At 54.1% G+C, this 13845-nt stretch overlaps 6 protein-coding genes across 6 annotated transcripts; 1 reads left to right on the top strand and 5 right to left on the bottom strand.

The window, feature by feature from the left end:
• Positions 1-77: 77 nt before the first annotated feature.
• Positions 78-1727, bottom strand: CLAFUR5_14207 (MFS transporter prlL; the record flags this gene model as incomplete). The annotated part of the gene is made up of 4 exons (XM_047913355.1): positions 78-681; positions 735-947; positions 995-1504; positions 1555-1727. The coding sequence occupies 4 exons, from the start codon at positions 1725-1727 to the stop codon at positions 78-80; spliced, it is 1500 nt and encodes a 499-aa protein (XP_047769703.1).
• A 1278-nt stretch (positions 1728-3005) lies between these two features.
• CLAFUR5_14206 (uncharacterized protein) lies at positions 3006-3599 on the top strand (the record flags this gene model as incomplete). The annotated part of the gene is made up of 1 exon (XM_047913354.1): positions 3006-3599. The coding sequence occupies one exon, from the start codon at positions 3006-3008 to the stop codon at positions 3597-3599; it is 594 nt and encodes a 197-aa protein (XP_047769704.1).
• Positions 3600-5876: 2277 nt separating this feature from the next.
• On the bottom strand, positions 5877-6542 carry CLAFUR5_14205 (uncharacterized protein; the record flags this gene model as incomplete). The annotated part of the gene is made up of 1 exon (XM_047913353.1): positions 5877-6542. One exon carries the CDS (start codon positions 6540-6542, stop codon positions 5877-5879), a length of 666 nt encoding a protein of 221 aa, XP_047769702.1.
• Positions 6543-7508: 966 nt separating this feature from the next.
• On the bottom strand, positions 7509-8975 carry CLAFUR5_14204 (uncharacterized protein; the record flags this gene model as incomplete). Its single annotated transcript, XM_047913352.1, has 1 exon — positions 7509-8975. The coding sequence occupies one exon, from the start codon at positions 8973-8975 to the stop codon at positions 7509-7511; it is 1467 nt and encodes a 488-aa protein (XP_047769488.1).
• An 808-nt stretch (positions 8976-9783) lies between these two features.
• On the bottom strand, positions 9784-11022 carry CLAFUR5_14203 (uncharacterized protein; the record flags this gene model as incomplete). The annotated part of the gene is made up of 1 exon (XM_047913351.1): positions 9784-11022. The coding sequence occupies one exon, from the start codon at positions 11020-11022 to the stop codon at positions 9784-9786; it is 1239 nt and encodes a 412-aa protein (XP_047769494.1).
• A 298-nt stretch (positions 11023-11320) lies between these two features.
• Positions 11321-13680, bottom strand: CLAFUR5_14202 (Anaphase-promoting complex subunit 5; the record flags this gene model as incomplete). Its single annotated transcript, XM_047913350.1, has 2 exons — positions 11321-12642; positions 12702-13680. The coding sequence occupies 2 exons, from the start codon at positions 13678-13680 to the stop codon at positions 11321-11323; spliced, it is 2301 nt and encodes a 766-aa protein (XP_047769495.1).
• Positions 13681-13845: the final 165 nt, after the last annotated feature.

The raw sequence follows: 13845 nt of genomic DNA, 5'->3' as shown, positions 1-13845 counted from the left end.
CAACGCGAGAACAGGAATCTATCCTGCATCCAACATATGTCCATCTCTCCTCACTGTCGTGCCTTCTCACCACAAGACTACGGCGCATACCTAAACCCCTCGACCCCCTCCAAAACCGCCACCTCCCCTTTGTCCGCCCTCGCATTCTGCCTCTTAAAATACCAACTCAAACAGCTCGTATTCACAATATACAAGAACTGCATCCCAATCGTCGCCCACATCCCCGCCAAATACTGCGGCGCATCCTGGCTCCGAAAAATCGAACTCCCACAAATGCCCCCAATCGCCCCCGCCGAAATCATCGCCGCCGCCACAATCCCCTTCTTCTCCAACCTCGCAGTCTGATTCTGGCCATACGATATCGTCGCGGGGACGTTACCCTGGGTGCCGTAGGTAGCTAGGAAGAGACCGAAGTAGCGGACGCCGGGAGGTTTGGCGTAGAGGACGACCAGGAGGCCGATGATGGCGATGAGGGCTTGGAAGTTTAGGATGGGCCAGCGGAGGCGGATTTTGTCGGAGACGTAGGCGGCGGCGATGGAGGCGAAGATGGTGAAGATGTAGGGGGGCGAGGAGAGGAGTTGGGCTTTGGTGTAGGAGAATTGGAGGCCTTGGCGGAGGATGACGGGGGCGAAGAAGGCGAGGCTGTAGACGCTGGAGGCGGCGATGAAGTAGTTGATGGAGCTGTGAATGCGTCATCAGTTATGCGGGGAGTGGAGAGGAGGGGTGGGACGTACTAGAGCAGAAGCTTGAAGTCGCAGAGCATGACGAGGGTCTGCTTCATGTTGGGGTGTACGATCTCGCGGTTCTCTTTCTCGAGACGAAGGCGTTCGAGGGCGATGTACTTTTGGCGGTCGGTGAGGAAGCGGACTTTCTCTGGAAACTCGATGAGGAAGAAGGGGGAGACCAAGCCAGCAACGATGGTAGCGATGCCTTCAATGATGAAGATCCTGGTGATTGTCAGCAACGCAGCGAGGGTGTCTTGAGGTGTGCATACCATCGCCAGCCTTGCTGGTACTTGCCGTTACCCACACTGATCAGCGACAAAGCGTACGCAAAGATCGGGCCAAAGCCAGACGCAAGCAGCGCAGCCATGTAGAAGATACTGATTCTCCTCGCGGTCTCATACTGCCGGTACCAGCTTCCAATGATAAAGACCGCTCCAGGAAACAGGCCGGCCTCAAAGACACCCAGCAGTGCACGTAGTACTGACAACAGCTTCCAGTTGTCGATGAAGCCCATTCCAAGCACGCATACGCCCCAAGTGGTGATCAGGAAGCTGAGCCACCAGCGCGCACCCAGACGGCGAATGATGTAGTTGGATGGGAGCTCGAAGAGGCCGTACCCAATGAAGAAGACCAAAAGGGCAATGTTGTAACGGGTGCCAGTGAGTTCGAGATCCGTGCTCATGCCAGCTATGAAGGCGGCGGAGATGTTGGAGCGGTCGAGGAGCGAAAGGCCGAAGACGATGCAGAGCATGGGGAAGACGCGGAAGTCGACTTTCCATCTAGTTGTTGTCAGCATTTGTTGTTGATGGTAGGCTTTGTTACGACGTACACTATCTTGCGTTCCTCCTCCGGTGTCCAGTCTCGCTGCCCAGCGCCTTGCTCCAGGTCACCATCTTTACGCTCCTCATTACTGGAGACTTGCTCGAGATGATTGGTATGCCCAATATCTTTCTCTGATGATACGACCTGTGCCTCAGGTGGGCTGCTTTTGAATCTATTCATCTCGATTAAGATCGTTAGAGTTGCAAAGCCACGCGACAGAAGAATGATCGACACAATGCAGAGGCCATGCCCGCTCTATATACAGGAGGAAATAGCATATTACCGGTCGTTGCACAACAGCTTCAAGAGCATCTACCGTCTTGACCGTTACCTTTAGCTCTGCAAGAGCAAAACCAAGACTCTTGGACATGGGTGAGGGAGCATGTTAGCCAGACTGGCAAATCGTAAGCTCGACTTTGCGCCCGCACATGCTTGCACGTGGAGCCCACGCTCTGGCCACGCAGGATGTTCGCTTGCCAGTCCACAACAGGTAAGAAAATGGTGTTGCCAAGCAGAGAACGAGCTTCTAGACGCTGTGCCACATGGACGGATCTTCGAGTCAGTGCGAGAGTCGATGTGCTTCCCCGCAGGCGTTCAAGATACCAAGACTGCCAAGAGATGGAGTGCAGAGAGTGGTGCCATTGGCGAGACCTTCTTTGGACGATGCCGGCCATCAGCAGTGTATTGAGCCAGGGCTATCTGGGTCGTGGCTCGACGCGTGTAGCATCCTGTGGAATAGAGGCGCTGGCTATGCCAGCGCCGGCAGATACTAGTCGGCAAGTAGCAAGGTCAATATATCGGAATCCCCAGCTTCTAGACGAGTCTTTCGTTATCCCGAGTATTGAACACTATACCTCGAAGACCTCTAGCATCTTTGTTCTTCGCGCACTCGAGCCGGTAACGAGTAGGAGGGGGGCCCTTACGAGGCAGGGGTAGGGGCCCCGCCGATATGCCCTCCCCGAGGCGCAACGGCGACGTGCAAGATGGTCGTTACTTGCTTAGTCACTCGCACAGCAGTACACGGCGTTGGTTAACTCAAGATTGATCATTGCAGTGTACTGGCCGAATAGCAGCCCCGTACTTGCCGACTAGTATCTCCCCTGGCATATTGGTACACGACCGTCCTGCATGAGTACAGTACCAAGGTCCTGACTCGTTTGTGGTACGAGACTAGCAGAACGTCCTGCAGCTGGAGCTTTTGCTGGGACGGATCTAATGGCATTAGTGTCGTCGAGCATGTCGGTCTCCTGCGATGATCATGTCGATGAAGAAGGCTGTGATGTTGATAGAAGCTGATGTTGGTTGTCAATGGGAGGGACATGGGGCGGCCTTGGCTCCGCCGGAACGACAACCGAACAACCGAACAACCTCGGCCTAGATTCCCATCAGACTGACATCGACTTCACTTGTCCGAGTGTGCGTACAAGCCTACATGTAGGCAGTAGCTGTTAGCACATCATGTCCGGAGCAGGAGGCCGTCGCCACCACGACAAGATCTCCGACGAAGCGAGCAAGAACCACCCCGACTTCCAACTCCCATGGATACCAGCAATACTCAATGGGCCCAACGTTACCATCATCACAGAGACTCGTCGCATAGAGAACAATGGACAAGTCGCCAATTCCATGTTCAACGACACCCTCGTCCACTCTGAAGGCATGAAAGCAAGAATCCAGCTCCGCCGACCCTGCCTAGAACCAGACTCTCTCAGTGGCGTGGAGGACATGCTGATCATAACCATTGGCAATGGTCTTGACGGGAAGTCGGGACGTGCTCACGGAGGATTCAGCTCGTTGGTGCTTGATCACATCACTGGCACGTCTGCGGCACGGGAGTCCCAGTCCACGGCTCCATCAACGGCGTACTTGCATGTAGACTATAAGAATCCGGTTCCGACGCCTTGTGTGATCTCAGCGCGGGCTTGGGTGACGGAGATCAGTGGGAGGAAGGTTTTTGTGAAGGGTGTGCTTGATGATGGGAGGGGCACGGGGTTGGCGACGGCGAAGGCGCTTTTTGTAATGGCGAGGACAGAGCCGAAGTCTTCGCTGTGACGTGCAAAAGAGTCGCCAGAACAGGCTCGGTGCGAAGTTAGTACCGTCCTGTACCTGATAAGCATTATAAAGAAAGGCTTTAGACCAGTACAATGTCTGTTCAGAAATCCAACGCGAACAGCACTTACCTCTCATCCGCACAGAAGCCAACGGCTTCAGCGCCTCCTCCAACTGGATCTTCAGCTACGCCGTCGTCCAGCTCGCCCCTGCCACGATCAATTGCATCGCCTGGAAGACTACTTCGTCTTCTTTTGGTGCAACATTGCTTTCGTTCCTGTCATCGTAAGTCCCGGCACCCATTCTCCCTTTGTCATCCCGCACTCACAAGCCTACTCTATCTCTCCTCCCAAGAAGCCAGCAGCATGTCAGTGTGTCGCTTCAACTTCTTCGCGATGTCGTATTCGAAGCCTTTATCAGCCTCCGAGGAAAATGGGCGTCTGCAAAGCCCGTGAGAGAACATGGGGCTACATAAGCTATTGCAGTCTACGGCATGCGCAATATCAGCAGGGGCTGGACTCTTGATTATGCCATCCTGGAAGCCTGAGCTTTCACATACTCAAGCTGGTCCTTCCTTGTCAGCTTCTGAGCCAGACACCATCATCGTCCCGTGGTCGACGCACAGCCTGGGAGAATTTGACCGGTAAAAATGCCCTCATCGAGGAGAGGAGTATGCTGCCACTACCGGCGGGTGCCGTACAGTCGTGCTGATACGTCGCCTGCTGCGCTTGACTTGAGATAGATGTGGCCGCCGTAAATTACTCGATCAGGCTTTCCATCAGTCCGCGTGGGTCGTCGTGATGAAGCTTGGAGTACGCGACAACACTCGACAAGCTCTTGCTCGCGTGGTGTATAATCAAAGCCGGTCCACCGAACGAGTGTGCCGCCTGAAGAAGTGCAGGCCAAGCACGCGTATCACCAGATCTCGAACGAGGCCGTTTGTCTACCTTCTCTTGCTAGCTTCTCCCAGCATAGTTGCTTGAGCCTTTCAGACCGCCCCTCCGGATAGGCCTCATCACCGAGCTCATATCCATTCATGTATCCGTGGACACAACACTTCCCAACCAAGACGAAGTGATGCTCAACTTGCCGAAGGATGACAGGCACTGGGCAATGCCAAAGTACACACACGATATCTCCATCTCTCGCGTTCTCTGGCGCAAGCACAGGCAGTCCACATTTCGTGGCCATCAGTCTACGCCCCTCGCCCATGAGTGGCACCGAAGCGCACAGATGCCATAAGGCGCGACGTATGTACTCCCATTCGTGCTCGAGTGGGGGAACATGCAAGTAACGGATCCATGATGTGAAGTCTGCGAACCGGCGGTGTGTATCAACATACTCCTGTGCCCACGACCTCACTCTGGTCCCATTGATAAAGACCTCTCGAACCTCTGCGGCCCATCTTCCAAAGGTATTCGCCGGGTGGTGTTCGCGCAAGAGGAATTTGGCGAACGCAATATAGGTGCCCAAGCTGAACTTGTTGTCCGCTACGGAGCGGTCTAAGTGGCCTTCCCAGGGTATCACGGTGTCAACAATAAGTTGTAGCACCAATGGTAGGTCTCGCCAACGCCGATCGTGATCAGTCTCGACATCACTTGTGGAAAAGACGATGGTGTCTACCTCCCAGCCGCATACCATGGCACGAAGATCTGAGGAAAAGGTCACACCAACGCCTACTTCGTTGGTGGCAGCCTCACTGCTGGCTTCCAAGGCACGGTATCTCCAGCGTTGAGGCTCACATAAGTGTCGAAGAGGGACATTCCACCCGACATCACCGAAATCTGAAAGTAGAAGGTACCTTCCAGCAGAGCGCGACCAGTCCAGAGCCCAGGATGGGAGTTCAAGTCCTGTTGACGCGGCTAAGCATATGGTATAGAGGGAGCCAGCCTTCTCGAGATAGGACCGAACAAAGTTGGTAAACACTTGCGCAGCCCCATGGTCATAGGATGGAACGATGAGGGCAGCACTGTTTCGAGCCAGCCCAAGCTTCGAGAAAACGGCATTTCTTGTGTCGGTTGCTTTGCTCGAGCGCTTCTTTCCGAGAACCTGGATGAGGGAATCAGACGGCACGAGAGCATCGACTGCGTCTTCGGACTGTTCTTCGGACCAGCTTCGTAGATCGAAAATGTAACGAAGATGTACGGCCCGGTCATCCTTCGCGATCTCATGTCTCACAATCCCATAGTCAAGCTTGCATTCCAATTCGTACGCGGAAAGTTGGTAGCAAGCACCGAAGAGGAATTTCAAGCACTTGGACCTGGCCAGTCTTTGGATAACTCAGCTTCGTGAGAAGTAGTCGTGTTGTAGCACGGTTGCAAACACATCAACATCGTCGCCTTTGCTGCCCCGAGCTTCTGGTTCGGCACCAATGTAAGCATACACTATGCTGGCGGCCGAATATATCTCACCCATCAGGGCTGCCTGGTGACCTCTCTCGGCTTGATCGTCTTGATTAATGCAAATAGCATCGAGCCAAAAATCAGACGATAATGACATGTATTGAAGTTTCCCGTTCAGTCTTTCAAGTAGAGGCCACAACCTCGTCGCACGAGCATGTGGCCGTCCGTTACAGATCACGGACACATGCGATCGCTGCTCTTGAGCAGTGACACTGAACACCTCGTCGAGCCATGTGGATGAGATTGCTATGTAGTCGTCATCGACATCCAAAAGACGACAGACACGCAACGTAAGTCGCAGTTCATCGTCGCGGGTCTCCCGAGGCGCAATCGTGAACAGCCTGATCTGGCCAGCTTGTAAGGGCGGGTAGAGCCCTCCATAGTCCGCCGTCTCACCACCGCCACACTGGATCAAGACCGGTCCTGCTCGACAACCATCTCTCGTTTCTGTGATGGCGGTAGACTTGCGTTGTTTGCTGCTGGACGCGCGATTTTGCTGCTCGGGGCGTTCTCTTTGGCTTCTGTCGTTTGCATCCGAGTCCATTGCGGGAGAAGTCTTGGTAGCAGAGCGCGAGGACGGCGATACGACAATGTTTGAAAGTCGAGGTCGGAACCAAGATTGAGACGTGAGGCGCAGTCGTGTAACAACTCCAGACCCGTGATCGCCCCAAGCTTTGATGGGTACAGCCGAGGGCTCCAAATGGGACATGACTCTGCCACACCACCAGCAACCATCCAAACGAATCACTACAGTCTGCTTGATACGACATCGCCAGCGAGGCTATGTGCAGGATCCTGAACCTTGTTAAGCATCCGCACTGTATTGAGCGAGCATACAAGCTGATTCCGACCGGTGGTTCGCCAACTGCGCCACCATGCAGAGCTGCTTGAGCTCATTGCAACGCTGCGCCCGTCGGCTTCCTGTGGGAGGCCGACACCAAGAGGGCGTACTTCGCTCTGCTGTCGGCCTTCCCGTCGTGATTAGCGTCCAGCATCTGGATCGTAAACATGCTGTGTAGCCGCAAAACCGAGGCAAATATTGCTGGAGCAAGGTACGGTGCGGCCAGACGCTTTTCCTAAGTCCAAAGGCCGGGAACATCTTTAAGAGCTGTACCTATGCATACTGTTGACGGACAGAAGAATAGCCCACATACTCGTCGCGACGAGTTCAAGCGCATGGGATGGTTGTCCACTGCATCAATGGGACACAAGGAACCGCCTCAGCGCAGGTGTGCCTCCTTGCTAGCTCATGATCAGAGCAAGCTTCAAGGACACAAGCCCGAGATCGTTCGTGGCTTTGCAAAATCGAATCTCTTCCGAGCTCCGCCAAAGGAAGAGCGTCTAGTAAGCAGTCTCCTCCCTGTGCGGGATCCGCGGACAACATGAGGTGCAGCATGTCATGCAACGTGCGCAACTTGGTAGCTTATGACAATCCTGGCAAGAAAAGCGGCCTGAGCATTCCTTTTCTCCTGAATTGTTCCAGACGCGAGACAGTCGCGCGTCCCCTTCATCAGCGTATGTTGAACAATGTGTCTGGTTGTTCTCTTGAGTATGGCCTGCCTTCAGGATACAAATTCTCCCAGCACATCGGTTGTACGCTCGATGGGGGTAGAACAGGTAGAAGCTTATCCTCGTCACTGCTATTTGAGTCATCACGATTGGAGACAGTCCTGTTGTGGCAAAACTGGCTCATATGCTCATAGTGATAGCACTCTCCAACCGGAATGTAATGATCATGGACTTTTCGGAGAACCACAGGAACGGGACAATACCATAGCACACAGATAAGATCCCGACCAACCGCGTTCGTCGGGACCAGTACAGGCCATCCTCGCTTTGTCCCTGCCAATTTGCGACCGGCGCTCATTTTGTTGATCAAGATGTTGGTCGATCGCTTTAAGCCACTTGATGTGCGATGACGTTTTCCCCGAATCACCAGGTACTCCCGCGCCAACGCTGGCATGCTCTTGCCGCATACCACAGCCTCGCTATGCTCTAGGATCCAAGCATCTTCGCAACCATGGCGACTGGCACGATCTCCATCGACATGGGCCATGACATGCGCAAGCTCTTCGTATTCTCCAGGTGGTATCAGGTAGCCATCACCATCTGCGTTCTTCTGTGCGCCGGTCAACGTGGACAGAAGGATTGCGAAATAGTCGAGACCCCAGAACAGATTGAACGCATTTAAGAGCGGGTTTGTAGCGTCGACATGGTCCGCATAGTCTCCAATGTCATCAACAACCCAGCCAAGCATGCTCAATTCTACATGATCTGCTGGAAAAGTCACGGCGAGTTCCCACCTAGCCGATGAGGTGATTATGTTTTCGAGTTCGGTCATTGAAGCTTTATTGCTCTGGCCAAACCCTAGTAGCAGTGGCTGTCGTCCAGTCGGTCGTGGCCAGTCAGGTACCCAGGAAGGTAGGGATATATTTGTGGGGCCGCTCAGACAGACAATATACAACGACCCTGTGTTGGTGAAATACGAACGAACAAAGTCCGTGAAGATTGCTCCTGCTTCCAACTCGTATGACGGACTTGGTACGTGACTGGAAGCATTTCTTGCCACGCCGAGCTTTGAGAATAGAGAGTGCCTCCCATCAGTACAGTCCCTCGAGCGGATGGCTTCGAGCAGGCCAAGGATGTGCGGAAGCCGCCCGAAGCGCACTAGTTGGTACCAGTAGCTAACCATGCTACTGACGTTATTGGCAGCCTGATTTCCGTAGGTTCCAGCAAGCTCAAGTATTCTGACTTCTGTCCAAACGTCTTCTCGGAAAGCATGGCCGCCAATTTCATGCTCCGGGCCAATGAGCAACATGTAGTCACGAGACCTTACTAGCTCCTGTATGATCCAGCTTCGAGACCAGATGTTGTGACGCATGATGGCCTTGGACATAGCAGCGCTGGGCATTTCGGAAGAAGGGAATATGCCAAGGTAAGCCTGTACCATCGATGCGCCGGAGTAGATGTCGCCCATCCGAGCCACTTGATGTCCCCTCTCGAAGCCATCATCCTGGTTTATGCAGATAGCATCGATCCAGTACCAGACAGTACGGTTGAGACCGAAGACCGTGTGTTCTCACATGGTCTCCCTATGGAATCTCGACATCACAGGCCAAAGCCTGGTCGCACGAGCATGTGGCCTGCCGTTGCAGGTCACGCCAATGTGCGGTGATCGTTTCTTTTGTGTGTACCTTATCGACCGCGATCAAGGCTGGTCCCTTGTCATGCTGACGGTTCCGGCTCGCAATGTCACCCGTTGTGGGGATACTGTTGTCTCCGACTTTAGCTGATTGATGTGCTGATGCCATCGGCTTCTCGTTGTGAATCGCCGCGCACTGCGTTACACAGTACGAGCGGGTGATAAAGCTCCCTTTTCGCCAGCCAAAACACCCGCCGGCCAAGGAAGGTATTGTCGACTGTCGAGTCAATCCTAAGGATGATGGTATGTAGGAGTCCTTAGCCGCAAAGATACTGCTGGATTGGGCTGTGTGAGGCGCAGCTGTGCAATAGTCCAGACCAGTGACCAAGATAAGCTTTGTGGCTGCAGATATGGAGCTACAGACAAGGAGTAGCTGTCCAAGCAGTGTCGCGAACGCCCTTCGCAGCCAAAGGGCGAAATCGCCCAGTCGTGCCTGATCACCCAGTCGTGCCTTATCATCAGTGCGTGCCACGGGAAAGAACCCATAACGCACCGTGCCAGACTCCAGAAGGAAGGCCTATCAGGAACGTCATATCATTCCACATCTCTATCAGTTTATCGTCTCTCATCTATGCTTCCATGGCTATGCCCTATGCCTCGTACTCAAATCCTCCCTCCCCCTCGCATCCTCCACCGCCCACCTCACCGCATCGAGCACATTCTCCCTCACCACCCCGGGCCTATACTTCGGCTCGACCCCCTCCTTCCACACCCCCGTCTTCACCAATATACTCGTCCACTTACTGCCATACTCGCTCTTGTACTCATTCGCCCCGCGAATATCACTCTCCGGGTTATCTCCCACCATGTACACATTCCTCAACGGATCCCTCAAGCCCGTTTGTCCAAAGAGCGCTTTCCGATGAGCGCGGAGACGGCCTTCTGCGAAGGCGTAGGTAGGTCGATGTGGTTTGCCGATGATGGTTTTGGCGAGAGTGGAGCCGTTCGTGACGGAGTGCCAGAGGCCAGAGAAGGCTGCTTCGAAGCCGCCTTGGCCTAGGCGGGAGAGGTGGTAGGAGGTGGCCCACCACATGTCCGGGTTGGAGTAGTAGAGGTGTGGTTGGGAGTCTTGGAGGTAGCCGTTATTGGGTAGGGAGGTGTCGCCATTCTTGTCTGAGAGAGTTCCGATGTAGCCCTGACTGGAAAGGAGCGTGTCGAGGATGACGGCGGAGTCGAGGCCCCAGTCTCTCGGGTCGTTGTATACGAAGACGGCGTCGATTTTGAGCGCTTCGCCGGATGTCGAGTGCGGGAGTATAGGTTTTGGCAGCGGTTTGGCAAAGCTCTTGTAGTAATCCATAAAAACCTTCGCAAAAGGCCAAATATCCGGATACGCAACCACAATATCCGCCGGCGTCACCACATGCTTGAACCCATACTTCCGCGCAACCTGCTGGCACTTATCGTAATCCCCACCCGCTACCAACACCGTCTCATCATAAAGCTCTCTCATATCCGCAAACGGCGTATGCGATTGTACAATCATACTCGTATCCAGCTCAACATCCAGCTTATTCTGCAGATCCGCCACGCGATCTTCCTCGCTCTTGCCGCCGCCATTGGTGAGGAGGATGAAGGGGATTCGCTCGGTTTGGAGGTATTTCAGAGCTTGGGAGGCGCCGGGGAGGGGTGCTGAGGAGCGGACGAGGACGCCGTCGATGTCGAATGCGAAGGCGTAGTCGGGGACGCCATTGGGTGTGGTGGGGGGCTTGTGATCAGCTTGGAATGTGCGATGCCATTGAAATGGGGCCTGAGCGGCGGCAAGTCGTGCTATAGGGAAGGCAGAGCTTTTTAAGCTTGATAGTGGTCGGAGTGAGGAGGCCATGGGCAAGTCGGGCAGATTTGGGGATCGTCCCAAGCTTGAGGTTGGAGGATTGGAAGCGAGGTGGGGTTCGGCATGTGATGCGCATTGGCCGAGGGCGGCGACAAGGATTATATCGATACATATTGAGCGATGCATGGCTTGTATATTTGGCAACAGTAAAGCGTGTGATACACAGAGCCATGTTACAGCTATGGTCAGATGGTCCTTTGTCCAGCTGGCAGCAATTCTACATTCCATAACGCATTGGGTATCATGGTATCGTGTTCTATCTCTACTGTATCACTCCCAATCGTCCATCTCATACGTCCTCCTTACCCTTGTCCGCCAGCAACTGCAAATACATTTCCTCAGCATTGCCCGCTGTGGTCTCATCTCCATCCCAAATGGCAATCTTCTCCTTCATCAGGAGGCAGTCCAGCATCCCGTTCAGATCCTCAACTTTCTGGTACGCAACTCTGCCTCGCTCGATGAGGTCTTGCGCCCGTCGCATGTATCTCGTCTGCTCTACCGAACCTGCTTCACAGTGATGGCCAGCATAGCCGACGCAAGCCTCGCCGATAGCGACGAACATCTTGGCGTTCAGAGTGTTATCGTTCGACTCCAAGGCGTGCGGAAGTGCTGCTTCGATGATGTTCTGTGCCATTTCGAACTCGGACAGATCGATGAGGATACGGCTGAGTATTGTGAGACCCTCGAGCAGGACTGGTACGAGGAGAAGTCGTTCTGCTGTTGATGTAGCGCGAAGGGCGATGGAGAAACCCTTTGGTGCTTGACCTCCAGCTGCGAAGATCTTGGCCTTCAGAAGGAGAAAGTGGAGTCGCTGTGCAATGTCCGTGCCGCGTGACTTGAGCGTGTTGATGTGTGTAGAGACTTTGCTCAACGCCTTCTCGAACAGACCTTGCTGTATCAGCAATTGAATCTCCAGCTGATCGAGCTCGAAGGCGAACTCGGGGTCAGCACTGCTTCGTGCTGGGCGCAACTGGTCCATATAGTATGTTGCAGCCTTGATGTTATCGCGATGGAGCTGCCGCTTCAGCTGCAAGATCATGGTGAATACCTTCAGACGTTGGTCCAATTTCAGAACGCCTCGGAGTGATGGTGCAAGTCCGTTGAGCATGTCCGAAGCTTTGATATATGCACCTGACTGCGCTTGCGTTAGAGCAAGCCGGCAGACTGCACGCACTCTGTCGTTGAGTGGGCAATAGGCGAGATGAATAGTCTGCGTGAGCTCGTAATTGTATCGTGCAAGGTGGGCTTGACCAAGCCGGTCCAGACTTGCTCCATGAAACATCGTCGCTGCGGGTGATAGCGTTCGAAGATCATGCTGATTGTTGAGGTGCTGTGCTTGAAGGATGTGCTCTTGCGACCGGTATGTGCTGCCAGCAGTACACATTTCCAGCTTCGCCTCTTCCAGCAGGGTGCTGCTCAGCAACATCCAGTGCTTACCGTCTCGTGCTTTCTGTTTGAGAAATGCCACCTCATCGTGCTCGCCACTCCCACTGCCAACAATTCCAGAGATGTTATTGAAACTGGAGCTGCTCTTGTTGGGGTGCGCGTGGCGGAGATACATCAGCCACGAAAGCGCATAGTTCAGACATGATGTGTCTTGGTTCTCGCGAGCTGCTGCACGTTAGCACAAGCACTGACAGTGTCGACGAGCGGTAATCACGAAGACCTACCGGTAGCTATGCTTTCGTTCATAGCATCCACACTCTCCTCCCAGCACTCAAAGTCCGCGTGGAGCACGCTCAAATGCAGCAAAGCATATTGATAGTACACACGCAAGTTGTCACCTGGGTTCTTCGCCGTAAGCGAGTAATCAAAGTATCGATGCAAGCTCTCCAGCGCCATCGTGTACTGTCCAGACCGCCAGTGCTCGAAGAAGTTCATGAAATGGTGCAGCGATTTGGTCCCAGACTCCACCTGGTCACCGATCCACGTCTCCAGCTTCGACTTCACCTCAGGCGGCACACGAGTGCCCATCTTCTGTAGCTGGTGGACTGAGAAGTTGAGTAAGGTATCGACGTCCACGGCGCCTGCGCTGAAGCTCGTCAAAGCATCGGACATTTTCGCCGACCGATCGACCGCGACGGGAACGCTGTTGTGACTCTGCATCTCCTGCCGCTCCGCAGCGGTGTCTGGGTTCTTGATAGCCCAGTCTGCGTAAGTTGGTGCACGGAAGGCGTCGATCGCATCCCACAGTGCTTGTGAGTCGGCGAACTGAAGCCTGGTGAATTCCAGCTGACATCGTCGCACGAATTGACCAAGCGGTGAGGCCGGTGTAATGATCTTCGTCGTAGGAACTCCATCACCTTCATCCTCCAAGTATGTGCCCGCAATGTGAATTGAGCCGACCAGCGATGTCAGAGAGTCCAGCCCGGTAAGCTCCCAGATGGTGTGAAGAAACACATCATACATATGCCGTCCAGGATACTTCGACGTCCATTTCGACAGTCTCTCCGCAAGGAAGCCAATGTCTGGTGAAGACAGCGCGTTTCTCTCGTTTATGGTGTCCAGGTCATGGTCCGGCGCGAGCGTGACATGGCGGGCGATGAAGTCCAGGATGTTGAGGGAGGATTTGGAGGACGTGTGGCCGAGCTGGTAGATTCTCACGAGCAACAGCAGCGATACGCGCGCTGGCGTGAGGCAGCGAGGCATGCTGTTGCCATGTCGTGCTGGATGTTGTGGTGGCAGAAGTGATAATTGCTGTATCTGAATAATTCAGTGTTTTGAACTCTCAGGTCGCGTCATTTTCGTGTTCTGATGACGTCCGCGCCTTTCACCAGCACGATTTCACATGAGGCGTTGGAGGCGACAGCAGTA

The sequence above is a fragment of the Fulvia fulva genome, chromosome 13 (assembly GCF_020509005.1).
Source record: "Fulvia fulva chromosome 13, complete sequence".
In the NCBI taxonomy this organism is placed as follows: Eukaryota; Fungi; Ascomycota; class Dothideomycetes; order Mycosphaerellales; family Mycosphaerellaceae; genus Fulvia; species Fulvia fulva.
Note: the sequence above shows the minus strand (reverse complement) of the source record. Positions and strands in the feature narration are given on the sequence as shown.